Source organism: Mauremys mutica, chromosome 6, assembly GCF_020497125.1.
Source record: "Mauremys mutica isolate MM-2020 ecotype Southern chromosome 6, ASM2049712v1, whole genome shotgun sequence".
Lineage (NCBI taxonomy): Eukaryota > Metazoa > Chordata > Testudines > Geoemydidae > Mauremys > Mauremys mutica.
The window spans coordinates 57,643,905-57,670,551 of NC_059077.1; the positions used below are offsets into that span (position 1 = coordinate 57,643,905).

General features: G+C 43.8%; 1 protein-coding gene across 6 annotated transcripts in view; it reads right to left on the bottom strand.

The window, feature by feature from the left end:
* The window catches only part of MCTP1 (multiple C2 and transmembrane domain containing 1), a 445,369-nt gene that overhangs the window by 251,190 nt on the left and 167,532 nt on the right, over positions 1-26,647 (bottom strand). For all 6 annotated transcript variants that reach the window (XM_045022335.1, XM_045022331.1, XM_045022332.1 and 3 more), the window contains exon 2: positions 9,428-9,542. In XM_045022335.1, the coding sequence (XP_044878270.1) occupies positions 9,428-9,542 (115 nt within the window). The remainder of the gene's footprint in view (positions 1-9,427; positions 9,543-26,647) is intronic.

Genomic DNA, 26,647 nt, shown 5'->3' on the forward strand with positions numbered 1-26,647 from the left:
ATGGACAGTGATAGACTTCTTAAACACTGAACTTGCTTTAAACATGAACCATAAAGAGAGAGTCCTGGTCATCAGAAGCCTTTAGCTCTTGAAGTAAGTCCTAGACAGGGCAGTATTTTATATTCAGAGGACTGCATGACACACAGCCCCAACAGATACAAATTTCAGTAAGTTAGAAAGATCTACCACTATACCCAGGGCCGGATTTCCTATTAGGCACAGTAGACATGTGCCTAGGTGTGCCTTACCACTCTAAAACCACGTGCAACACAAAGGTCAGCTGTAGGTGAGAGCGGGGGGAGTAGATGCTGTGCCTAGAGGCGCGAGGTGTAAATCTACATCTATAACTAAGGACTCATATGGCTTTTTTTTTAATCCCTTGAATGGGTGATATTTGTATATCAAAGCTGGGCAACAAACTTCTGAAAAGGAGTAAAATATTAGTCTCTGTGCATAGCGCTAATACATACATAAATTTTGTAGTACAGCCATCATTACGTTAAGCTCCACAGAAAATGCACATCTAGAGAAAGAAAAAGTTAATTTTAACCAGATAATCCATCCTACATTAAAATTAGAATCACGCTGTAATTTGTAGGGTAGACATAACCTAAGGGGAGCTAGGAAGTATGATTTCTAGCTTCTGTAGATACATGTGCCCTTGCTTTGCTTGAGCTAAAGTGGTAAGGACAGCTGCCTGAGCATGCACCTGGGAATTTGGACAAGGTTGCACTTGCCACTGCCCATGACTGTACAGCCACACTTCTATTTTTAGTGCGTAAGCTCTAGAAGAGCTAATACGTATTGTCTACCCGAGCTGAGAATCAGCTGCTTTGTAGATATAGCCTAAAAGGTCTCCTGGTGCCCTACTGCGCCACTGAGGGTCTGCACTGCCTCCATCACAAGTTTGTGTCTAAAAGCCACAAAAAATTCCCACTATATGGCCAAATCGAGTTTCCTTTACATCTGTGACAGCAATCTCCTAATATAACAAATTGAAAACTAGAAATGGAGTAATTTATAGCTAGCCACCTTTAAAATATTATTGAACAGATGCAGACATATAATTCATTTTACTGTTTCAACTGAATTAATATACCAAAAGAAAAGCATTGTGAATTTGAAAAGTTTCCGTTTACAAATACAAAGAGTATTTCATTATATGCTTTTTAGTGATTTTATGAATTACCAGAGAGAAGGTTTGAAGAAGGTTTCCATTTGCAATGCAGGAGAAACCAATTTGAGAATAACTAGTCTGTTGAGAGGAGCAGGATAAATGTGAATGATTAGGGTATGTCTACACTATGAAATTAGGTCGAATTTATAGAAGTCCATTTTTAGGAAGCAATTTTATATAGTTGATTGTGTGTGTCCCCACTAAGTACCGTAGCTAGTGTGGACTTTCAGAGAGTTGCACTGTGGGTAGCTATCCCACAGTTCCCACAGTCTCCGCTGCCCATTGGAATTCTGGGTTGAGCTCCCAATGCCTGATAGAGCAAAAAACATTGTCGTGGGTGGTTTTGGGTGCATGTCGTCAGTCGCCCCTCCCTCCGTGAAAGCAATTGTTTTGCGCCTTTCTTCCATGCAAATGCCATACTGCTTTCAGCAGACGGTGCAGTAGGACTGATAACCGTCATCATCCAACCACCGCTTCTGCTGCAACTCTGGTCTCCTGGTGCTGTGAATCCACCTCACAGGTCCTCTCGTCGTTCTTTATAAATATCTATTCTCGTGGCATCCCATCATCATCCACATCTTCTGCTGCAACTCTGCTCGCCTGCTCTTGCCTTGATAGCGAATTTCTCCAGGTTGTCTGTCAATGGCTCCCAGGAATGTGTGTTCTTCATCGGGAAATGTGTGCGGTGCCAACCATCATCATCCACCGCTTCTGCTGCAACTCTGCTCGCCTGCTGACGCCATACCACGGCAAGCATGGAGCCCGCTCAGCTCACCGCTGCTGTTGTGAGCATCGTAAACACCTCGCGCATTATCCTTCAGTATGTGCAGAGCCTGCAAAAGTAGGCAAGGAGGCAACAGCAGCGTGATCATGATAGTGATGAGGGCATGAACACAGACTTCTCTCAAAGCACGGGCCCTGGCAATTTGGAAATCATGGTGGTAATGGGACAGGTTCATTCCGTGGAACACCGATTCTGGGCCTGGGAAACAAGCACAGACTGGTGGGACTGCATAGTGTTGCGGGTCTGGGATGATTCCCAGTGGCTTCAAAACTTTCGCATGCGTAAGGGCACTTTCATGGAACTTTGTGACTTGCTTTCCCCTGCCCTGAAGCGCAAGAACATCAAGATAAGAGCAGCCCTCACAGTTGAATTACCGTTGGGGGTGTTGAAATGCCTATAGTTATCCTTGAGGACCCAGCCTACCCCTTAATGCCGTGGCTAATGAAGCCATACACAGGCACCCTGGATAGTAGTAAGGAGCAGTTCAACTATAGGCTGAGCAAGTGCAGAATGGTGGTAGAATGTGCATTTGGATGTTTAAAAGCTCGCTGGCGCAGTTTACTGACTAGGTTAGACCACAGCGAACCAATATTCCCATTGTTATTGCTGCTTGCTGTGTGATCCACAATATCTGTGAGAGTAAGGAGGAAACGTTTATGGCGTGGTGGGAGGTTGAGGCAAATCGCCTGGAGGCAGATTACGGTGTGACAATTCTGTTTGTTTCTCCTTGATGAAAACCCGCCCACTTTGTTGACTACTTCCCTGTAAGCCAACCAACCTCCCCCATTCAATCACCGCTTTCAGAGGCAATAAAGTCATTATTGTTTCAAAATCATGCATTCTTTGTTAATTCATCAGACAAATAGGGGGAAACTCGCAAGGAAGCCCGGGAGGGGCGGATGAGGAGAGAAGCACCAGGTAGGGTGATGAAGGAGGGAAGGACAATGCCACACTACAGTTCAAAACTTATTGAATGCCAGCCTTCTGTTGCTTGGGCAATCCTCTGGGGTGGAGTGGCTGGGTGCCTGTAGCCTCCCCTCTGCATTCTTGGGCATCTGGGTGAGGAAGATATGGAACTTGGGGAGGAGAGCAGGCGGTTATACAGGGGCTGCAGCGGTGGTCTGTGCTCCTGCTGCCTTTTCTGCAGTTCCACCAGATGCCTGAGCATGTCAGTTTGCTCCCACATTAGACTCATTAGCCCCTGGGATGGAAAGGATAGGGGGAGCGAAGAAACATTTGCAGCTGCGGGAGGAAAAAAAGGGAGAGTAGTATTTAAAAAGATCCCTTTGTTCTCTAAAATGTAAGACTATTTCACACTGAATCAAGCAATTCACATTACATAGCACATGTGCTTCACCCCCCTCTGCCCCCACAACCGCCCCACCTCTCAGCCAAACGTGAACAGCTCAGCATGAACGGGCCTCCACCCACAGCGTGGCAAAGGCTTTCAGAGTACCTCCAGGAGAGCTTCATGAAGATGTCCCTGAAGGATTTCTGCTCCATCCCCAGACATGTTAACAGACTTTTCCAGTAGCTATAGTGACCATGAATGCATCCCAAGTCTTCAGGACAAATTAACCCGGGATTGCAATCTCGATTTAAGCGCTACTCCACTTGCCGAGGAGTACAGAAATTGGATTAAAGAGACCTTTAAATCGAAAAAAACAGTATGGTCATGTGGATGGAATCATTGGGGTTTTTTTCGAATTAACTCGGCTAATTCTGAAATAACAGACTAATGTAGACCAGGCCTGAGGATAGGACAAGCAGCAATAGGCTTAAATTGCAGCAAGGACGGTTTAGGTTGGACATTAGGAAAAACTTCCCACTGTCAGGGTGGTTAAGCATTGGAATAAATTTCCTAGGGAGGTTGTGGAATCCATCACTGGAGATTATATAGAGCACATTAGACAAACACCTGTCAGGAATGGTCCAGATAATTAGCCCGGCCACGAGTGAATAACTGATGACGTCAGTTATTTCTTTGATGCAATCCTATTTCTTTACAAAGAATTTTACACAGTTCCGTTTCTCTGAACACAGTAGGTACAACAACAGGTGTCCTTGTTTGTAAATCCAAGTCTGTTTTCCAGCCAGTCCTGTGCTCCATGGAGTTTTATCTCTGCTCCTTCTCAGGGCTATGCTACCAGCTGATTTATCTGTTTTTATTATAGATTTCTGAATGCTTTCTTCTTCTGACACACACAGCTGAATCAATCACACTGAGCCCCTTCACTAGGGTTGCCTACTTTCTAATAGCAAAAAACCAACACCCTTGTCCCGCCCTTTCACAAAATAACAATCATATTATTGGAGAAAGTGTTTTCAGAGAGCCAGACTCTTACTCTGACTCACATCAAGTAATAATGTATTATGTGTAAGCACATACTGGCACTGAGAATAGCGGAGCTACTTGAGAATAACGGAGCTTCTCGTACAGTAATATAGTATTCAATGTAATTAAGGGTGGTAGAAATTGACACTCAAAATTTTTACTGATGCTCTGATGGAATAAATGCAACACCTACCATGAAACTGAAATATTCATGAAGAAATGGAAACGCCTTCTACCTTTTATTCTATAAACAGTTCATAAGCATTTAATATGGCAAGTAATTTTCAGATTTGTAATTATTCTGTTTTGGCATATTGTCAATTTAAGTACTCATATGACCCCTATATCTGTAGCATCTGAATGCGATAAACATATTGTGGGTGAAATCAGGCACTAAATCTAATCAGGCACTAAAATCAGCCACTCAAATACATTTTTTTAAAAGGATAAAAAGTCTTTAATTGTATGTTTCAATACTGTGTTCATTTAAAAATATATTTTTTCCGTATGTATCCAGCCATATATCCATTCATCTAGATGGAAACTTGCCTTTGTCTCCATTATCACCAGAAGTTACTATATTTTTTTCTTTGGGTGGAGGAAGGCCAGAGACAGGAAGGATCAAAAGTTTCCTGTGGACAATGGCCAAATTTTTCAAACTTGAGTGCCTAAGGTTAAGTTAGACACTAATTACAATAAATAGGTTGATATTTTAGAAGTAGTGAGCATGAGCACTGAATAATCTGCAGCTCAAAAAAAAAATTTTTTTTTTAAATCAGGCCACTGATCTGGATATCTAAATACCATATGGATTCTCCCCTAAGATGTGTTACAGGAATGTAGCAAATCCACAGGACCAGATTTTATTCTAGAACTGCTTTAATTGAATAAATCACTGTGAAAGGGCAGATTTCCATCCAATTCTGAGCCGGGACAGTGAGCAACAGAAGCCATCTACGAACACTGAAAAGCATGCCAGCTATACACTGTGCACCACAGAGGTATGTTACAGTTTAAATAATTATAAAATGTTAAATAGGACAAAATTTCCATTTGTTCTACTACTTACTCTTATTAATGCAATATTTTCACTGCAATACGTTATATCGGCACAGAAATGTATATTTAAAAAAGTCTTAGATTTAGGTGCCAGTCCTTTGTCAAAACCTTGAAACACAGAATCCTGCACCTGTGCAAAAATCTCAAGGAAGTCAATAGGACTACAAACAGATCAGGGGGGTCCTAGGTAGCAGATCTCAATGCAAGATGCCCACATTATAAAAAGCAACGAGACAAACCACCAGTGGGCAGGCCTGTAAGGAGACTCAGGAAACAAATGAGCTTCTGTCTCGACTAGTAGTCAAAAGCAAATAATACTCCTCTGCTGAGATGGACTACAAGTCCAATAATTTTCGTCTGACAGCCTCCCAATCCTGCCAGGATGCAGCACTTTGCCCTGAATCCCACCTAGAAATTTAGACTTCTTAGCTTGAAATGGGTCAGATAAGCAACATGAGAAAGAGCCTAGAACAACAGTAATTTGAAGGATAGATATTGTTAATTCGGTGTTAAGAGCTTCTTACTATTTTCCTCCCACAACTGATGCAGCTACCTGCTATGCTCATCACTGATATGATTAGGAGGAGATTAAAAGAGAAGTAAATCTAGCCCTGTTTTCTCCTGAGAATCCTAAGGAAAAGACCCAACTCCTTATCAAGAAGACTTAAACATGACTGCACCCAGGTCTAAGTGTCCCCATGGGATGAGATAGTAATATGATACTGCAGACAGGGCACTGATTTAGGACTTTAGGCAAGCCAATTCATCTCTCTGTCCATCAGTTTCCCTTCCCCATACTTGTGTGTATCGACTATTTAGACTGCAATCTTTTTAGGGAGGGGTGATCTCTTAGTTGAGCACAATGGGGCCCAACCTTGAATGGGACTTCCAGGCACTACTGTAATATAAATAATTAATAAAAATAACAATAGGGCATTTCAAACAGGAATTGGGCAAAACATTGTTTGACCCACCCAAATAGTCTGCTGCTGGATTCCTCTCAACACTGCAGCACAAACTTGATCTTCTCTGTACTCTGGTGATCTTGAGTGTTTTGTTTCCTGGTTTTAAGTTAGTTAGGTGGGCAGCCAATTGGACGAGGATGCAAGTTACAACAGCAGCTCCGCTCTAACAGGATGGCTGTTATATGACGTGGATCACTCAACTACTAATAGTAATGTTTATTAGATATGACTTTTTACTCTGATGTAAGTGCAAAGAATTTTCTATCTAGTTTAACTGAGAAAGTGTTTCCTGTCATATATAGTATTTATGTATCGTTTTCATTGTGTATCTGAATAATACTGCTGATTTCTCTGTTCTTAGTTTTTATTAAACTTAATCAGGAAGGTTACCTCGCTAAGCTGTGATAGACTCCCTGTTGAGGTGGGAAGCACCAAAGTGGTGTGACAGACTCTTTTTTTTTTAAATTATCTTGGGGGATAATACTTTCAGATCACTATTTCCAGGTGAGGAACTCTTGAAGAGGAAGCATGGATGATGGAAAGAAGGATGCACTGAAAAGGAAGAACTACCTTTAGACATCCTGATTTTGAGAAGCCCCCTTCCAAATACTAATTACCTTCAGGAGCAAAACTGGCTCAAAGAATCTGTTTTTTCACTGGGATAAGATTCCTTCCCCAAAAGATCTGACAACAGGCCTAGTTTATAAGGGCCAGATGAAGGAAACATGCTAATAAACATTCTCTGGAAGTGTCCACCACTGTAAGGAATCCAGGACCAGTGGTGGGACATGGACCAATCCATGCAAAGAGTGAAGAGTTAGACAGTAAACTGTCCTGAGCCACATTTGAAGAGGGCTAAAAGGCAACCTTGAAAACTGGACCACTTGCATCCAAGCAGACGTGGCCCAAGAACCTCAAGCACATCCAAACTGTTGTGTAAGGCTCAGACTGCAGACTGAGACAAAGGTGGTGAATAGTTTTAAAATAGCCGGTTGGCAAGCTTGTAGAATCTTATGGGGCTCCAATGAACTTGATATGCTGAGTGGGAACCAAAGTTTTTCTCACCCCACTGGATACTGCAATTCATAGTACACAGGTTTCACCCTTGAAACCTGTCCAGTCTCCTCTGTTGGAGTCTTCAGTCTTCTGAGTGTCCTTGTTGCTTGCAGCATAAGTGGGGAGGAAGCGAAAAGGCCAAGCTGGGGCCACTGTGTTCTCTTTTATACCCTTAGTCCCATGTGCTTGGAGAACACAAGTCCATGTCTGGCGGACATTGCTGAGTCCCCAGGCGAAGTTGAGCAATTGCACTGGTGTGGCCTTGTCCAAGCATGTCATTGCATTGTAGTTCTGTTTCTGGACAATGGCTGTTGATGGCTGTTCAACACCCTCCCAGCCATTGGTTACTTTCCTTGTTGCTGCTGGAGAGCTACTGACTATTCTCCATCTTACAGCATGTTTTAGTGACAACCATACAACACAATCACATAACTTCATATGCACTAAAGATATGCATATTTATATAGAACAATGACTTTCGGCAGATCATAACCTTTCTCCCAATACCTCACATGGCATGCTTTATATGCAAGATCACAATTATATATAAATAAGGAATATAGGGATTACAGGGTGCTCCTCCAAGGTATAGAATGCCACAAGAGCGATGTCTGTAACATTGCTCCAGATCAAGGAGTCAAAATTGAGACATCTGGTCATCCCACCATCTTCTGTCCTGGCCTACACAAGGCTAATGCAGAGCATCTCTGCAGTGTGCAGGGAGTTCAGATGCTCTCCAGCATGGTTGCTTGATTAATGCCACCAAATTTCTAAAGGCCTACCAAAAGAATTAAACTTCTAAATTATAGAAGAAAAATAATAACAAAATGTAATTATGCTAATTAGTTATAAAAATCTTGCTCTCACAAAAAGCAAGAAATTTGTACTCATATTTTAATTTCAAGTTTAAATAAAATAAGTTATGTTTTGATTCTAATGCATTTGATTCAGAGTCTGAGTCAATTATATGGGCATCTTTCTACCTCATAGAACATCATATCATCTTGTTTTATGAACATCAAGCACACTTTGCTAATGTACCTATATACCACGAGGAAGAACAGAGTGATAAGTTATTCTTGAAACAGAGAGCCATATTCAGATCTGTTACACTGGTGTAAATCTGAAGTAACACCATTGATTTAAATTGAATTACTCCAGATTTACACCACTGTAGCTGAGATCTGAATCTAGCCAGGCAAATTTAGACTGATCATGTGATGTGACCAATAAGTCTTTCTTGGAAAGATTCTTGACAATATTACTGTTGCTATTATATTTCCCACACAGCTCCTCAGTATCTATTTCACAACAGATTCAAAGTATTTTTTAGTCAGATTTTCACATCAGACTGGCTCCTCATAAAAGTCTGAATATGCTTTGTTCAGATGGTCTGGTTTTCAATGGGAGCTGCAGATGCAGGTTCCGCACCACTGGAAGAAAAAAATATATTAAACCGTGTATTCCTATAGGTCAATTTGCCCTGTAAGAATGTTTCCTTTTTTCTAAACTAGGGTGCCCAGTGCATGACCCAAATGCAACTTGTGAAGCACTAATAAGTAGCCAGCAGCTGCAGACACACTGTATTTGCAAGACTATGACCAAAAAAATGGATCAAGTAGAGTTTTTTAATGTATGTGCATTATTTATCTCAGGGAAACACATTTGGGCATATTTGTTCTTAGCCAAACATTACAACCTAACACTTAGGGCTTGCCTACATGGGGACACTTGGGAAAGTTAACCCAGTTAACTGAATCTCCTGTGTGGATGCTCTCATTCAGAAGTAAAGCGTCCACAGTTCACTTTAGCTGTAGCTTCTGAATGAAATCATCCACACAGAGGATCAATATGGTTTAACTAATGCACTTTAAATTCACACCTTTAGTTCATTTGGGTTAACTTTCCTAAGTGTTCCCATACAGACAAGCCCTTAAAGACATTTTTCAGGCCAATAAGCCTTTAGAAGTATTAGTACTGTATTTCATTCAACTACCAAAAACATAACTTACACAACACATATAAAACCACATTTATCAGCATATTCTTACCTCCACGATCCCGTGCTGCTAAATTTTGACCCCTTTTTAATGTAATGTCCAACTGGTACATTCCGGAATCAGCCAAGGGAAAATCTGCATTACTAGTTCCAATTGTATTTGTTCTCTGAAAGGCAAAAAACCAACAAAATAACTATATAATACATATGGCAGAATAAAGAACAAAAAATACATCCTAGAAGTAAGGCTGCAAAACCCCAAGCCCAAAATCCTGCAGAACCCCAAGCCCACACAAAGTCCCTCTGACTTCACTGGAACTCCTCACAGGGACACCAATATCCACTTACATGGAGTCAATTACAGGTTTGTGGTCTAATGGAGTGGAGCCAGGCACATGCATTCACGAAGAGAGCTCTGAACTTCCCGCCCAATCTACACTGGTGCAGAACAAGTAATGTATGTCACAATAGTGATGACTACAAAATGCTCGACCTAATCATTGTTAGTGGAAGCCCAGCTGGCTAACTCTTAGCTTATGTCTACTCTACTAGCTAGGGGTGAGATTCCCATCTTGCATACATATAGTCATACTAGCTCTCATTGAACTAGTATATAAGTAGCAGTGCAGCCACAGTAGCACAGGCAGTGGTGGCCCAGCTTAATCTTGGTGGAAACATCCTTGGCATGTCTCCTATCACTGCCAGTGCTACCATGGCTATGTACCAGAGTGGCAGGTTTGCCAAAATAAGAAAGGGGAATCTGAAGGGAATAAGAGGACAGAAAAGAAATGGAAGCATTCATACACAAAGTATTGAAGGAACACTCTGACCAAACTTTTAGTATTATTTATATAACACCATTGATGTCCATGGCATTTCAACAAATAGACTCTTTCTAGAAATATCAGTATAGGAACTGCAGGTGTTCTCCATGCCATTCTGTCTTCACGTTGTCTGAATTCCAACAAGTTCTCTCTAGTTACACCATCCAGGGGACAGCTTCCCAGAAAATATACAATCATTCTGAAAGCAGAGACCTTGGATATATTTTCATAGCTTTTGCAAATTTCCTTTTATTTACAGCTGTCTAATAGTGATATGTCATAACTGTTGTATAATAAAATTAATGGAGCATAATTCCAATTTCACTTTGTCTGGTGTAAATCAGAAATAACTACACTGAAGCCTATGGTGTTACACTGGTATGGGATCAGAAGCTGGTTCATAGAAAAATTACCTTAACAATTAAAAACTGCTAACCCCTCAAAAAAAAAAAGTGGATCCCACTTTCACTTTAGAATATTCCCACTTGCACTGGGTTTCTGCTACTTAGAGAACAAACCAAACCAAAAAGAAACCAACGTAAGTTCCTCAGATGCCAACATCTGCTCCTTACAACAGGAGCTTCCACACCTGGGAAAACTAAAATCCTTGAGGATGGTGCAGCATAGTCCTCTCTCTATGACTAGCCAGGGAGAGCAAGATTATAGCCCACCTTATTTTTGCCTTCTTTGGGATGATTAATCCTCCAAAGTCACTGGTAGCAATCTAGCCCTCTGTGTAATCAGCCTTTGAAATAAATAATATTTTTCCTTCTTTTCCCATTGTTACTTTAAAGTTTATTTTATTCTGTTCATTTTTTCATAATTTGTTTTGCTCTGATAGATACAGGAAAGGCTATTTTTCTTTTATCAGGGGGTAGCCGTGTTAGTCTGTATCCACAAAAACAACAAGGAGTCCAGTGGCACCTCAAAGACTAACAGATTTATTTGGGCATAAGCTTTTGTAGGTAAAAAACCCACTTCTTCAGATGCATTATGCTCAAATAAATCTGTTAGTCTTTAAGATGCCACCGGACTTCTTGTTATTTTTCTTTTGTTATTCAGGCGAATAGCTACAGCTCAGTTCCTGAAAGTTCCTGATTATTTCAAGAACTAGTAAATTCCCACATATATTAAAGCCTTAATCTTGACCTTTTATATTTTATGGATCCAATGAAGTAGTTCATGGATAAAAATGGTGTTGTTTCTGCAGAACTCTCTTGGCTGGTAGCTGAGGGTTAGATTTTAGCATCAAAGCTCTGCTATAAGTTCTTATGGGATTTTTTACACCAAAGTTAAAAAATGTTATACTTGTACCATGTTGATAATTTGCCAGTAAAACTTTTGACATTGATTAGAAAATTCAAATGAATAAAGCAAATAAAAATAACGTTTGACCTAACTACACAGTCCAGTAAACACTATAAATTTGCAAAGCAAAACAAGGTGAAACTCATTTGTAACCATTTGATTCTGAAACAACTCTTCCTTTCAAATGCATATGGAGCCACTGAGGGTATTAGGAAGACAGAGCTGGGTGTCATCAACATGCTTAAAGCACCTCAGCTCCCATCTCTTCACTAGCACTTGATCCAGCCAAGACAGTCAATTGCCTTGCCCAGTATTTGGAGACGAATGGGACATGGATAAGAATTAATGGACAGACTCAATATAGAGATGGTGATGTTAGTTGGTCAGGGGAAACAAATGGAAGGCTGGTGAAGATAATACCAACTTTTCTGGTCGGGGAGCATGTAAGCCATTGAGTCACAAAGCTCCCAGCAGCAGAATTCCAGTGCCTTTCTTCAGGAATAAGATTATTTTCCAAAACTAAAACAATCCAGTATGAAAGCCCCACCTAGGGCCAAAAAGAGGGTGTGAGGCATAACTGCTACACCCTGAGGCCTAATAGGATGTGGAGGCGAGACACTCTACCATAGACTTGAGTAACCTAGCCAAGACCATATAGACTAGCAATGCTTCCCCTGGCAATGAAGAGCCTGTGTGAGAACAAACAAAATCAGGAGCCTCCCAGGTTAAATAGGAGACACTACACAGCACATCTAGAAACCAAAGCTGGTGCAGAATTTGGCAACTCATTTGTTCAGGTCTCACCTGAAGAAGATCTCTGTGTGAGCTCAAAAGCTTGTCTCTTTCACCAACAGAAGTTGGTTCAGTAAAATATATTACCTCATCCACCTTGTGTCTCTAATTCCCTGGGACCCACACGGCTACAACAAAACTGCAAATAGTAAGTGGTAGAAAGTTGAGCCACTATCTCTGCATTAGGAGTGGTGCTTATTCAACTAAATGATTAAAAATGGAGACAAACTATAGATATGACTAACAAATGAACCACCTTTCCAATTATCTTTAACAAACATAACAAAAAATAGCAGTCAGAAAATGACTGTTAGTACATAGGGATCACTGAAAGGCTGCTGTCTCCTTTGGAAAAAAATGTTAAGACAAACTTTATGACCAACAGATTACCAAACACCAGGGCCGCCCAGAGGGGGGGACAAAGGGGGCAATTTGCCCCGGGCCCCGGGCTCCGCAGGGGCCCCCAAGAGAACAGCGGAGGCTCCCGCCTCTGCCTCTCTCCTGGAGCCCTAGCGCATCAAGCGCCGAGTCTCCGCCGGGGCCCCTGAGCCCCGCCCCGCTCAGAGCCGCGTGGTCAGGGGGCGGGGCTGGGAGCTCCAGGCTGAGCTCAGCTGCCTCCGCTCGGCGTGGAGCTCCCAGCCCCGCCCCCTCGCCACGCGGCTCGGAGCGGGACGGAGCTCAGGCCCCGCCGGCCACACGCTGCGGCTGTCGGGCGAGGCGCTGAGACTCCAGGTGAGGAGGGAGCCGGGGGTAAGAGGCTGGGGCCGGGGCGGGGGGGAAGCGGGACCCGCCGCCGAAGCGCAGCCCGGTCTTCGGCGGCGGGGGGCCCTTCCGTTCCGGGACCCGCCGCCGAAGTGCCCCGAAGACCCGCGGCGGGGACCCCCCCCAGCCGAATTACCGCCAAAGACCGGGCTGCACTTCAGCGGTGGGTCCCGCTTCGGCGGTAATTCGGCGGAGGGGGGCCCCCGCCGCGGGTCTTCGGGGCACTTCGGCGGCGGGTCCCGGAACGGAAGGGCCCCCCGCCGCCGAAGACCCCGGGCCCCCGGAATCCTCTGGGCGGCCCTGCCAAACACTTCATAGAATAAGCATTCCAGACAAAATTGGAAATACCACCCAGGGATTAAAAATCTTGCTACTGAAGTGTTTTACAAGGATTTTAAATTTACATTTAGGGATTTGTTTTAATCCACTATTTTATGTCTTGGGTCTTAACGAAATTTATGTCCAAATAAGTTGCTCCTTATGTACTCAGGACCATCATAGCCTATAATACTAGCCAAAATGAAAGTCAGCATTCAATGGTTGAAAGGCAGCTTTCAGACCTTCTGCCATCTGTTGCATACATAAAAAAACACAAATCAGGCAGTGTCAATTTGCAAGAAGGAACCTGGGAAGTGTCCTTCAGAGACCAGAAGCTTCTCTGAATCTACTGGTTAATATCGTCAACAATACTTTCTTAAAACTCCCACACTCCACCCTGTCACTTGAAGCGAGAAGTATTTTCTTCCACACATAAGTATCCAGAATAGACACCCCAGAACCAGACCTATATCTTTATTGTGATATCTGCCATTCCTTTAAGTTAGCACTGAAAGATAAAGCTAAGACATCTGAAGAAGCAGAGAGTCTGAAGGAAAATTTTGTCTTCTTCTCTAGCATCCTAGAATGTATTGAGAGTCTTGAAATATATTATCTTCACTATGAAGTCAAATAAAAACATTGGAATGGCAGATAGCAGAAGGCCTTTAATATCTTCTGTTTCATAGAATGTGTAATCATTAAGTGTTTAAGCTCTCAGACAACTAGAAATCCTCTAAGGGAAACAATGCTTGAACAATTACTTTTCAGCTGCAAAGAGTCCTGTGGCACCTTATAGACTAACATCTTATAGACTAACAGACGTATTGTTAGTCTATAAGGTGCCACAGGACTCTTTGCTGCTTTTACAGATCCAGACTAACACAGCTACCACTCTGATACTTTTCAGCTGTATACTGCACTTTGAAATTACTTTGTTATGTTGGTAGTTTGTCTCATTCTATTTAGGAATAATCTTGTTAGCTAAATGATATTACAGTTCTTGGATCCAACTTAATTCACAATGAAAATATGGATGAATTTTTCTCTCAAAAGAAAACAGTTTATTTAGCTAATACAACCATCACTGCCACAGAACTCTGAAATAGAATACAAATTGTACAGAAACATGAGCATGATGAAAAGATGATGTCTGATTAAAAAGATCAGGAGAGAGAGATCAATTATAGCCACATTTTATGTTTAGTAGACATTGCATTAAACTCTCTTGATCAGTGCTTTTATCAAATCAGTGAGAGTGCTGCTTTAATTTTCAGTTAAAGGTCTAAACCAGCAGTACATTTTTCAATAGTCTAAATTTAAAATAAATGGATCTTCGGTTATAACTTGTTACTGAGTCGTGACATTTTTAAATGGATTTTCTTACATGTCCTAAAAAATGCATAATTTCAGTGAGTTTTGTCTAAATTCACAAGCAAAAATCTTTAGTTAGTGTTAGGTAAGGTTGCTATGATCAATAAACTGAACCATAAAAAAATGGGAAATACAAAATTAAGATTAAAAAGTATTAAAAGGTTTCAAAATCAAGCACTCTTAAGTTAGGATATGCCAGAATGATGTTGCCCACACAACCTTAATTCAGCCCTCATTATGATACAGCCTTTAATTACATGCAGAAGTGACTATCTGAAAAGTTTGGTGTAAGTGACTTGCCCGGCATCACACAGGAACTCAGTGGCAGAGAGACAGATAGACTGCGTCTCCATAGGGGCATTCAACTGCCTTAACCATAAGATTGATACTCCTTTCTCTCACTGCAACCCCCTGCCTCTGTCACTACAAATCTTCAAACTTCAGGTGAGCCAAGGTTCCTATAGACAACAGCTTACTTCACTACCACAATGCTGAGTAGATCTGCCCTGTGCGCTGAATAAAGCGGGGTCCTTTTGAAGATAAACAACTACTCTTTGAAGAGAAACACCCAACTTAGGGTACGTCTACACTACGGGACTATTCCGAATTTGCATAAACCGGTTTTGTAAAACAGATTGTATAAAATCGAGTGCGCGCGGCCACACTAAACACATTAAATCGGTGGTGTGCGTCCACGGTCCGAGGCTAGCGTCGACTTCTGGAGCGTTGCACTGTGGGTAGCTATTCCGTAGCTATCCCATAGTTCCCGCAGCCTCCACCGCCACTTGGAATTTCCGGGTTGAGATCCCAGTGCCTGATGGGGCAAAAATCATTGTCGCGGGTGGTTCTGGGTAAATGTCGTCAGTCACTCCTTCCTCTGGGAAAGCAACGGCAGACAAGCATTTCGCGCCTTTTTTCCCTGGATTGCCCTGGCAGATGCCATAGCATGGCAATCATGGAGCCTGTTTTGCCTTTTGTGACTGTCACCGTATGTGTACTAGATGCTGCTGACAGAGGCGATTCAGCAGCGCTACACAGCAGCATGCTTTTGCTTTTGCATGACAGCAGAGATGGTTACCAGCCATATTGCACCATCTACCATACCATAAATTGGTAATAAGATGATCGTGGCTACCAGTCCTTTTGCACTGCACCACCTGTTGCTGTCATAAGTGCCCCTGGCTGCTCTTAGCCAGGGGCGCAAAAGCCAAAATTGGGAATGACTCCCTGAGTCAATCCCTCCTTTTTGGTATCTAAAAATAGAATCAGTCCTGCCTAGAATATGGGCAAGTGTACTAGAGAACCACTGTATATCATAACCAGAGAGCACAGCTGCTCTGTGTCAGATCCTGCAGAAATTATGAGCTGTATGCTATTCACAAGGGGTGCTCCTGCAACAACCCCACCTGTTCATTCTGTTCTTCCCCCAGCCTTCCTGGGCTACCATAGCATTGTCCCCCCACTTGTGTGATGACACAGTGACTTGTTAGTGAGAAATGAGTGGAAGGCAGCCTCCAGCTGCTATGATAGTCCAGACAGGACATTAAGCAGTGTGTAGGAGAGGAGCCCAGCATCCCACTGCTAGTCCAGGGGCAACTGAATCTTTTCTTTACACATGAAGGGTGGGGGCTGATGGAGCTCAGCCCCCTGTTGCTATGATGAAGACGGTTACCAGCCATATTGCACCATCTACCAGGAAAAATTAGGGGCAGGCACCTTTGATCGACCTAACTGATGCTAGTCGGCATGGTTACCAGTCCTTTAGCACTGCCCCATGTGCCAATAGGCTGATGATGACGATGGGTATCAGTCTTATTGTACCATCAGCCATCCATGGCATGGGGGGAGCAAGGACGTTGGTGTTGAGTGCTGCACCATCGCGTCTATCTGCAGCATTCAGTAAAGATATGGTGACATGTAAAAGAGTCAAGAGAGGATTGTTTTCCCTTTCACTTCTGGGGGTGGGGGTGGGGGTGCGTAAATTGCCTAGCTATGCCCTGACCCACCGCGGACACTGTTTTTGACCCTAGAAGCATTTGGAGCTCAGCCAAGAATGCAAATGCTTTTCAGAGACTGCAGGAACTGTGGGATAGCTTGAGTCCTCCAGTCCATGAGCGTCCATTTGATTCTTTGGCTTTCCGTTACGCTTGTCACACAGCAGTGCGCTGAGTCCCTGCTATGGCATCTGTCTGGAGATTTTTTAAAAATGATTTTGAATTTCGTCTTCTGTAACGGAGCGCTGATAGAACAGATTTGCCTGCCCTTACAGCGATCACGTCCGCATCGTCCATGCGGGAGCTCTTTCTTTATTTTGATTTTTAACTGCATCGCCACACGTGCTGATCGGAGCTCCATGCTGGGCAAACAGGAAATATTCAAAAGTTCGCGGGGCTTTTCCTGTCTACCTGGCCACTGCATCCGAGTTCAGATTGCTGTCCAGAACGGTCAGTGGTGCACTGTGGGATATTGCCCGGAGGCCAATACCGTCCATCTGCAGCCACACTAACCCTAATCCGATATGGTAATACCGATATTAGCGCTACTCCTCTCGTTAGGGAGGAGTACAGAAACCGGTTTAAAGAGCCCTTTATACCGATATAAAGGGCCTCTTAGTATGGACGGGTGTGGCGTTAAATCGGTTTTACGCTCCTAAAACCGGTTTAAATGCCTAGTGTAGACCAGGCCTTATTCCAGTACAAATGGCTATTAGTCAAGATGGTCAGCAGGGCCGGTGCAAGGATATTTTGCACCCAAGGCGAAACTTCCACCTTGCGCCCCCTTTCCCCCCCACCCCTCCCCCTGGAGCATCGCTCATTATAAACTTTCAAAAATGAATACTGCATAATATGGCATTGTTCATGTATACTTCCTTCCTTCATTCTTTCATATCAAAATCTACTACATTTTATTTTACCTTTAGAATATCCAATTATTGTTATTAATAAAATTTATAAAATTAGAATGGCGGATAGTCCGTCATACAACAACTGACAATATCAATATGACAAATTTCAACAACCTACACATGCATATTCGCATATGATAAACATATACACTCAAATACTTAACATACACACACAATTGACACAAAGTATTAGTGAAATGATGCAGCAGCAATTGCCAGAGTCTTAGATCTGAAACAACTCAACAAAAATTGTTAGCCTCAGTCAACAACCTCCGAAAACTACCGTATTTTTCCGTGTATAAGACTATACTTTTTCCTAAAATCCTTAGCCTAAAAATTGAGGGTAGTCTTATACACGGAAGTAAGCCCCCTGTTCCCTGCCCTCTGACCCCCCCAACCCCTATCCACCCCCCCACCCCGGAACTCCCCTGCCCTCGCTCCAACACCCCCTCCCTGCCCCCTTACCGCGCTGCCTGCATGTGGCTGGTGGCGCTACTGTCCATCCGCGGCTGGAGCTCGGAGCGCGGGGCTGGGCACTGTCCGGGGCCGGGCATCCAGGTAGGTGGGGTCGCGGCCGCCGCAGTGCCCGGACCGCACTACCGGAGCCGGGCAGCCGGGGACACGGGGAGCCGGGTGGCTGGGGAGCCAGGGAGCCAGGCGGCCGGGGACGCGGGGAGCCGGGCGGCTGGGGAGCCGGACGGCTCCCCAGCCGCCCGCTCCCCGGCTCCCCGCCTCCCCGGCTGCCCGGCTCCGGTAGTGCGGTCCGGGCACTGCGGCGGCTGTGGACGCGGGGAGCCGGGTGGCTGTGGACGCGGAGAGCTAGGCGGCTGGGGACCGGGGGAGCCGGGCGGCTGGGGACCGGGGGAGCCGGGGAGCCAGGTGGCTCCCCGCCTCCCCAGCCGCCCGGCTCCCCGCCTCCCCGGCTGCCCGGCTCCAGGAGTGCGGTCCGGGCACTGCGGTGGCTGTGGACGCGGGGAGCCGGGCGGCTGGGGAGCCGGGGAGCCGGGCGGCTGGGGACCGGGGGAGCCGGGGAGCCAGGTGGCTCCCCGCCTCCCCAGCCGCCCGGCTCCCCGCCTCCCCGGCTGCCCGGCTCCAGTAGTGCGGTCCGGGCACTGCGGTGGCTGTGGACGCGGGGAGCCGGGCGGCTGGGGAGCCGGGGAGCCGGGCGGCTGGGGACCGGGGGAGGCGGGGAGCCGGGCGGCAGGAGTTGCGCAGGGACGCGGCAGGAGCCGGGCAGGGCCGCCGCCGGAGACCAGCCGTGCGCACGGCCCTCCTCCTTCCCTCTACCCCTACCTCCGCGTCCTCTTCCTGGGCCTGAGCAGCAAAGTCAGGGGGGACAGCTGCAGTGCGGCTGGAGGGCAAAGAAAACAAAACAAAAAAAACTTGTGGCATGGTCGGAACGGCAAAGCAGGAGGGAAAAAACCCAATCAAACAAAAAAACCTGCAGCACAGCCGGAGCAGCGGGGAGGAGGGACCTGCAGCGTGGCCGGAGGGGCTAAGCAGGGAAAGAAAACAAAAACCTGAATTTGGGGTTAGAAAAGTGGGGGCGTCTTATACATGGGGGTGTCTTATACACGGAAAAATACGGTAGTAAACGTAGCATTATGAACTGTCTGTCAGAACGGGTAATGGCTGCGCATGACAAGAAAAATGACATCATTGCCACTTTGTACTGTAGTGAAGCAGTACGCTTGTGCCCGCAATGGAGAGCTGGTGTAGGCTATAGCTGTAATGTACGAGAGAAGAATGACAAGTTAAAATGCAAGTTCAACAACGTTTCTCTTTTCTTTATTCATTCGTTTTCCAGCAACAGTGTAAAAAAAAAATTTGGGGCACCATTTTTTGCTGCCCCTAAATCTTGGCGCCCTAGGCAGCTGCCTAGTGGTTACACCGGCCCTGATGGTCAGGGAAACACCCCCATGCTCCGGGTGACCCTAAACCTCTGACTGCCAGAAGCTTGGACTGAATGACAAAATTGCCCTCTTGTGTTCATTCCTTCTGAAGCATCTGGCACCAGCCACTGTCATAGACAGAATACTGGGCTAGATGGACTATTGATCTGACCCAGTATGACTGTTCTTATATAAAATTTGAAATAAATTACCCCTTCTCACCTCTAGTTATGGAATAAATGATGCCCCGTTTGTTTTTTTTTTTATTTATGTGTATATCCACCTACTTCATCCATCACTAGAGCTAGTTGAAATTTTTCTAACCTAACCTTTTTTAAAAATAAAAAATAGGGTTTTGGTTTTTTTTCCCCAATACCACTTCTTTTCAATTATAGCCATCTTCAAACATCATCCTTCTGAGGTAAGATCTTGAATCTAGAGCTGGCTAGAAAATGAAATTTCTTTTCATGAAAAATGTATCATTTTTGAGGATGGGGGAAAGTCATCCTGACCCAGGACAAAACTTAAAAAAAAAATGCAAACATTTTCATGGAAAGAGTTTAAGAAAAATTCCATTTGTGGAAAACAAACAAACAAACAAAAAAAGGTGGTGGTCGGGGGAACGGTTGTCTTCCTGGCTCCCTGCCTGAAAGGTTTTCTAACCTGGCTGTCAGAGAGTCAGGGAACTTGCACACTCAGCCTCTTACCACTGGAAGATCTGCATCTGGGAAGGCAGTGGGAAGAAAAGGAAAGCAGGGGTTTCTCTGTCTCTCCTGGAGCTGTAGGGGAAGCAGAATTGTGCCTAGGGATCTCTCCCAGTCCAGCTCCCAGAGCTGGCGGGGGGAGGGGGGCGGCAGAACGGGAGTGGGAAGGGAGTGGGTGGCAGAGTGCCTGGGCAATCAGCCTCACCAATCCTCTAGGAAAGCTTCTGTCAGTTTCACTTCACATTTGGACAGTCGGGGAGCTGTAAACTCAAGTTTCCTGATGAAAAGTCAAAATTTGGGCCAAAATTTAAAATTTCAGTTTTGTGAAAAAGGCATTTTTCAACAGAAAAAACATTCATTCAGGTGACAAAAATTGTTCTTGATAGTTGGAGGCCATTGCTGAGGATGAATACTGACTTCCCTGGCACCAAGTGTCTGACTGCACTGAATCCAAGATACTCCAGAATTCGTATCACTCTGTGTGTTTTCCTCATCTTTACATCTCTGTAGAGCCCTGGTCAGAAAAACTGTCAAGATGAGATAAGTGAACTTTTCTCAGCCTGTTTCTCTCAGTGAATCTTGCAGAGGGCACTGCCTGGGTATTAGACAAACACATTAATGAACCAAAACTGTTAGTCTAAAAATCTGAAATAAAAAAGTTTGGACTTTTCTTCAAAAAGCTCTGCAGCCAGGGAGGACTGGCTGAGCCACCAGCTGCTGCAAAGGCAGAAGGAAGAAGAAAAAAAAAGGAAAGGAACTTCAGGAAGTAGGGAATTTGCTTGGTGCCAGCGAATGACATTTTTTACCCCCACGCTGCGTACAGTTTGCAGTAACAAACCTGTGGACCTTACCACAAAAAAGGCTGATTTGCAGACGCATGTATGTACAAAATGTTTGTTTTCAAGAATCCTAGTGTGTTCTTGGTCATGACAATCACTGATGTCATTATCTGCTGAGGAGTTTCTGTTAATGCAGCTGACACAGTTTAATCTATTTCAGCTTGTGAATTCTGATCCATATCTAAGTGTTACACCACATTTGAGCTTTTACAGATAGGGAATTGCTCCCTTTTTGCTTATATATGATAGAAAACTCATTTATTTATCCTAAAGAATTTCTAGAGAAACTGCCGGACTCAGGCGGCAGTTTACACCATGGTACGTACTTTGTTGCTCAGGGAGGTTCTCTCTCTCTCTCTCCTCTACCAGAGCCTGTGATATTCATCCAGGTGAAGCAAAGGATGGAAGTTTCACCTCCTGAGTTTAGAGTGTTTTGCCCAGATCTCCAAATTTGCAACATATTGTGCCACCCATTGAGCAACTGGATGACATGCCTTTAACAATTCAATGCCTTTACTATAACAACAATACGCTAAAATGTTTTTTTATTACAAATAAAGGATGTGAAGTAAATAAAAAGAATAAGCTAGTGGACTGTTAGTCTTATCCTAGCAGCAAAGAGCTTGCTTCAATAATACAGTCAAACAGCTTTTAGGGCCATTTCACATTAGAGAAAACACAATATCCTACTTCCAACATGCCATGTATTCACTAGACAAAATGCTGTTAAACTGAAACACAGGGAGGAAATGTACTTTTCAAATTTTGAAGCAGACAACTAAAATTGCTGCTACACGCAAACTATGTCATCATTTAAAAAGCGTGTTAAGGAAGATCAAAACACTGAGTCTGATTCTGAGCTCAATTACACCAGTGAAGTTAGGCATTACATCTGTTGATACTGATGGAATTATACCAAAGTACAGCAAAATCAGAATTCAGACCATTAATCATAGAATCATAGAATATCAGGGTTGGAAGGGACCTCAGGAGGTCATCTAGTCCGACCCCCTGCTCAAAGCAGGACCAATTCCCAACTAAATCATCCCAGCCAGGGCTTTATCAAGCCTGACCTTAAAAACCTCTAAGGAAGGAGATTCCACCACCCCCCTAGTGCTTCACCACTCTCTGAGTGAAAAAGTTTTTCCTAATATCCAACCTAAACCTCCCCCACTGCAACTTGAGACCACTACTCCTTGTTCTGTCATCTGCTACCACTGAGAACAGTCTAGAACCATCCTCTTTGGAACCTCCTTTCAGGTAGTTGAAAGCAGCTATCAAGTCCCCCCTCATTCTTCTCTTCTGCAGACTAAACAATCCCAGTTCCCCCAGCTTCTCCTCATAAGTCATGTGCTCCAGCCCCCTAATCATTTTTGTTGCCCTCCGCTGGACTCTTTCCAATTTTTCCACATCCTTCTTGTAGTGTGGGGTATCTCCTTACAACCCATTTGAGAGTGGTGCCAAGACCACACATTGGTTTAATGGCCCACAGGATCTTTATTGTTCTGTCCACCAACATTTCTGTCCCTCTTTATGTGGCCATGAACACAGGCATTCTTCTTCAAGGCCCTTGCCTTGATGTCCCTAGCCTCTGTTTGTCAGAGGGTGGAGATGGATGGCACGAGAGAGATCACTTGATTATTACCTGTTAGGTTCACTCCCTCTGGGGCACCTGGTATTGGCCACTGTCGGTAGACAGGATACTGGGCTGGATGGACTTTTGGTCTGACCCAATATGGCCATTCTTATGTTCTTAATATTTCAAATATTTGCCCATCTAAAGAAATTGAGTAACGTAGTTAATCTGCTGCAACCTACATCTGACCTCCAAAAATGAATTCCTTCCAAAATAAAGGGCTCCTATACTTGAAAAAGTGCTTACATGTCAGAGGAATGTGTCTTTAAAGAAGTTAATAGAATATTTACAAGCTCATTTGGAGAAAAATGAAATCAAGTATAAAGTTGCCATGCATACACATATCTACATGTATGTATCAGTAGTAGCTGACATAGTGGGCCAGGTCCTCAGCTGGTGCAAGTCAGCACAGCTCCATTGAAGCAGGTTCAGATGCAGGTCTGTGGCACTGTGAAAGAATAAGTGATACCCCTCTCTTAAAGTCAGAGGCCTGGGAGCTGGCCTGGCTGTCTGATTAGCCACAACCCATGGCACCTGCGAAAGAGGTGGACCTTAATTAGCAGACCCTTATATAGATAGATCAGCAAGGAATGGCTGAGTGAGGAGGAAATGCAATACCCTCCAGGAAATTGAGGGGTCAGAGGCAGTGTCTCAATGGACTGCTACTGAAGTTACCGTTGAGAAAAATTGCTCCAGAAAACCAAATAGACAAAAAGGGGAGACTGGCTGGGAGCTCTGTATTGCTGAGGCTGAGGCAAAAGCCAGGAAATCTGGTTACTGGAACTACAGGTGTAAGAGACTAATTTGGGGGAAGGATTGCTATTCTTGCACAGACTTTGAAGAAAGAATCTGCAAGAGTTATTATGTTGTGCTATGAAGGCTCAGTTAAAGCTACCTAAACTGACAAATAGCTTCCCTGGATTCCTTGAGAAAGCTCAATTAACCCCAGGGAGTGGGCTGACCCAGCAGAACAAGTGTAGTCCAATAAGAGAAGGTAATTATCAAATAGGCCTAAACCTTTACATGCAAAAGAGTCACAGTCTAAATCTGACTGCACAGAGAATCAGGCTCTCTCTGTCAATATACAACACTGAGTGGGACTTTGTTTTGTTAACATTTTCAGGAAGGATGTTGTGGTTAAGAAAGAATTAAAATAACGGTGTAAAACAATGTTTTAAAAAAAGTCTTAAAAACAAACCATCAAAATTAAAATATAACTGATGGTTAACTCTCGAGAAAACCTGGGTGTCTGTAGTAAATATTAGTTTCTATTTTTGATTGAAAAGTAAGAGCTTCAAAAGTGTTTACTTTCCACATTACACTAATCACTTTTGATCCCCTACCAGAACTTCCTCCTGCAACCCAAATACTCTGATGTATGGATTATATTAACAATTGTAATTGGTACGTGAGACATTTCAGCAGTGCTCCATTTTATTTTATTTTTTGTTTCAGCTGAAGTGCTAACCCAGCTTACCAGCAAGGGAAACCAAGTCAACAGCAACATTACTACTGCAACCGGATAAGGCTCAGCCACATGCCCCATTCCTGGAATGCCCTCTAAAACTAGAAACAGTTTACCAAGCCACCACCCTTTTCTCATTCAAACCCCTTCTAAAACCCCACTCCTTCAACATGACCTATACAGAGTGAATTAATAAAATGTATAAAAAGTAAATTAAAAAAGAAAGAACCAACAAGGAACACACTTTAAGTCATCACAAAATCCTAGTATTTCACCTCTTGTCCTACCTCTCTCCTTTCCCATATTTTGTTTCCTATTCTCACTTGCTGTGTCATGCCAGAATTTAAGCCCCACATCTGAAATCTGTTGCATAAAAATCAGGTGTTGCAATCGTGCAAAGCCCCACTGAAGTCAGTGAGAGTCTTCATGGGCATAGCAGTCCACCCATGCTCAACAAATTGCAGAACTGGGGCCTTAGACTGTAAACTTTTCAGGGCAGCCATGTCTTTATGGGCTAATGATTGCCATTTTAGGAGGAAGGGATTTACATGTTATGCCATTTTAAACATACTGTACTCTGGAAACTCCTGATGGATGTACCTTTGAAAATTCTTCTTCACCTGCCAACTAGATTTACGAAAAACTGCCTCAAACAAGATAATGTACTTCTCTCTCTGTGCCAACAAAAACAACTTCATAACACAATTAGTTTCTTTAATGAATCCCACAGCCAGAAAGCAGTCATATTTGTTATCCTCCCTCAAATTTCCATCATCTTCTGTTTCAATTATCACGAAAATCTTTTATAATTTATGTATAACAAAGTCACATTGTTTCAGCAGATGATGCCCTATCCCTCTAACAATACCAATCAACAGCTCTTATTCTAAGAAGCTGTGCTACAACAATCTTTATTGTTTTAGAAAACAGAAACAAATGACTTAGTTAGAAAAACATTGTGTAGGAAGCTTGCACTTACTTCCCAGTCCCAGAAACCACAGAGAGCAAAAAGCAGCCCCACAGCTCACTGTCCCAATATCTTCCACTGTACTCAAGGACAACAGAAAAACACATTTGCTGAAAGTTTTACTAAAACGATCAACAGTTAAATAGTTGGATAATAAATAGTTAAGGTTATCATTAAGTTTCATTGTTAACACTTAGGTTAATGATGGCAATTCACACATCTATTTGTGTTTCAGAAAGACCATTCTGTATCAGATTATACTAGTTTTAAATTTGAAAAAGAAATTATGTTTTGCAGAAAACCTCTTTAAAAAAAATGAAAGCTTAGATTTTGCTGCACTTTCTGCAGCAAAAGGTGGATTCTGCAGCCAGTTCCACAAATGCAGAATCGCAGAATCACAGAATAAGGGTACGTCTACACTACGGGATTATTCCGAATTTGCATAAACCGGTTTTGTAAAACAGAATTTATAAAATCGGGTGGAGCGCGGCCATACTAAGCACATTAAATCGGTGGTGTGCGTCCATGGTCCATGGCTAGCGTCGATTTCTGGAGCGTTGCACTGTGGGTAGCTATTCCCTAGCTATCCCATAGTTCCCGCAGCCTCCCCCGCCCCTTGGAACTTCCGGGTTGAGATCCCAGTGCCTGATGGGGCAAAAATCATTGTCGCGGGTGGTTCTGGGTAAATGTCGTCAGTCACTCCTTCGTCTGGGAAAGCAACGGCAGACAAGCATTTCGCGCCTTTTTCCCCTGGATTGCCCTGGCAGATGCCATAGCATGGCAATCATGGAGCTTTTTTTGCCGTTTGTGACTCTCACCGTATGTGTACTAGATGCCGCTCACAGAGGCGATTCAGCAGCGCTACACAGAAGCATGCTTTTGCTTTTGCATGACAGCAGAGATGGTTACTAGCCATATTGCACCATCCAAACCCTTCCATAAATTGGAACTGAGGATGATCATGGCTACCAGTCCTTTTGTACCATTTGCTGCTAGTGCCCCTGGTCAATCAGCCAGGGGCGCAAAAGCCAAGAGTGGTTACTAGCCATATTGCACCTTCCATCGTTTTGTACCATTGGCTGCTGTCATAAGTGCCCCTGGCCGATCAGCCAGGGGCGCAAAAGCAAAAATTGGGAATGACTCCCTGAGTCAATCCCTCCTTTTTGGTATCTAAAAATAGAATCAGTGCTGCCTAATATAGGCAAGTGTGCTAGAGAACCACCTGCTCTGTGTCAGAGCCCGCAGAAATTATTATCTGTATGCTATTCACAGGGGGTGCTCCTGTAACAACCCCACCTGTTGATTCCGTTCTTCCCCCAGCCTTTCTTGGCTACCGTAGCATTGTCCCCCCACTTGTGTGATGAATTAATAAAGAATGCAGGAATAAGACACACTGACTTGTTAGTGAGAAATGAGTGGAAGGCAGCCTCCAGCTGCTATGATAGTCCAGACAGGACATTAAGCAGTGTGTAGGAGAGAAGCCCAGCAT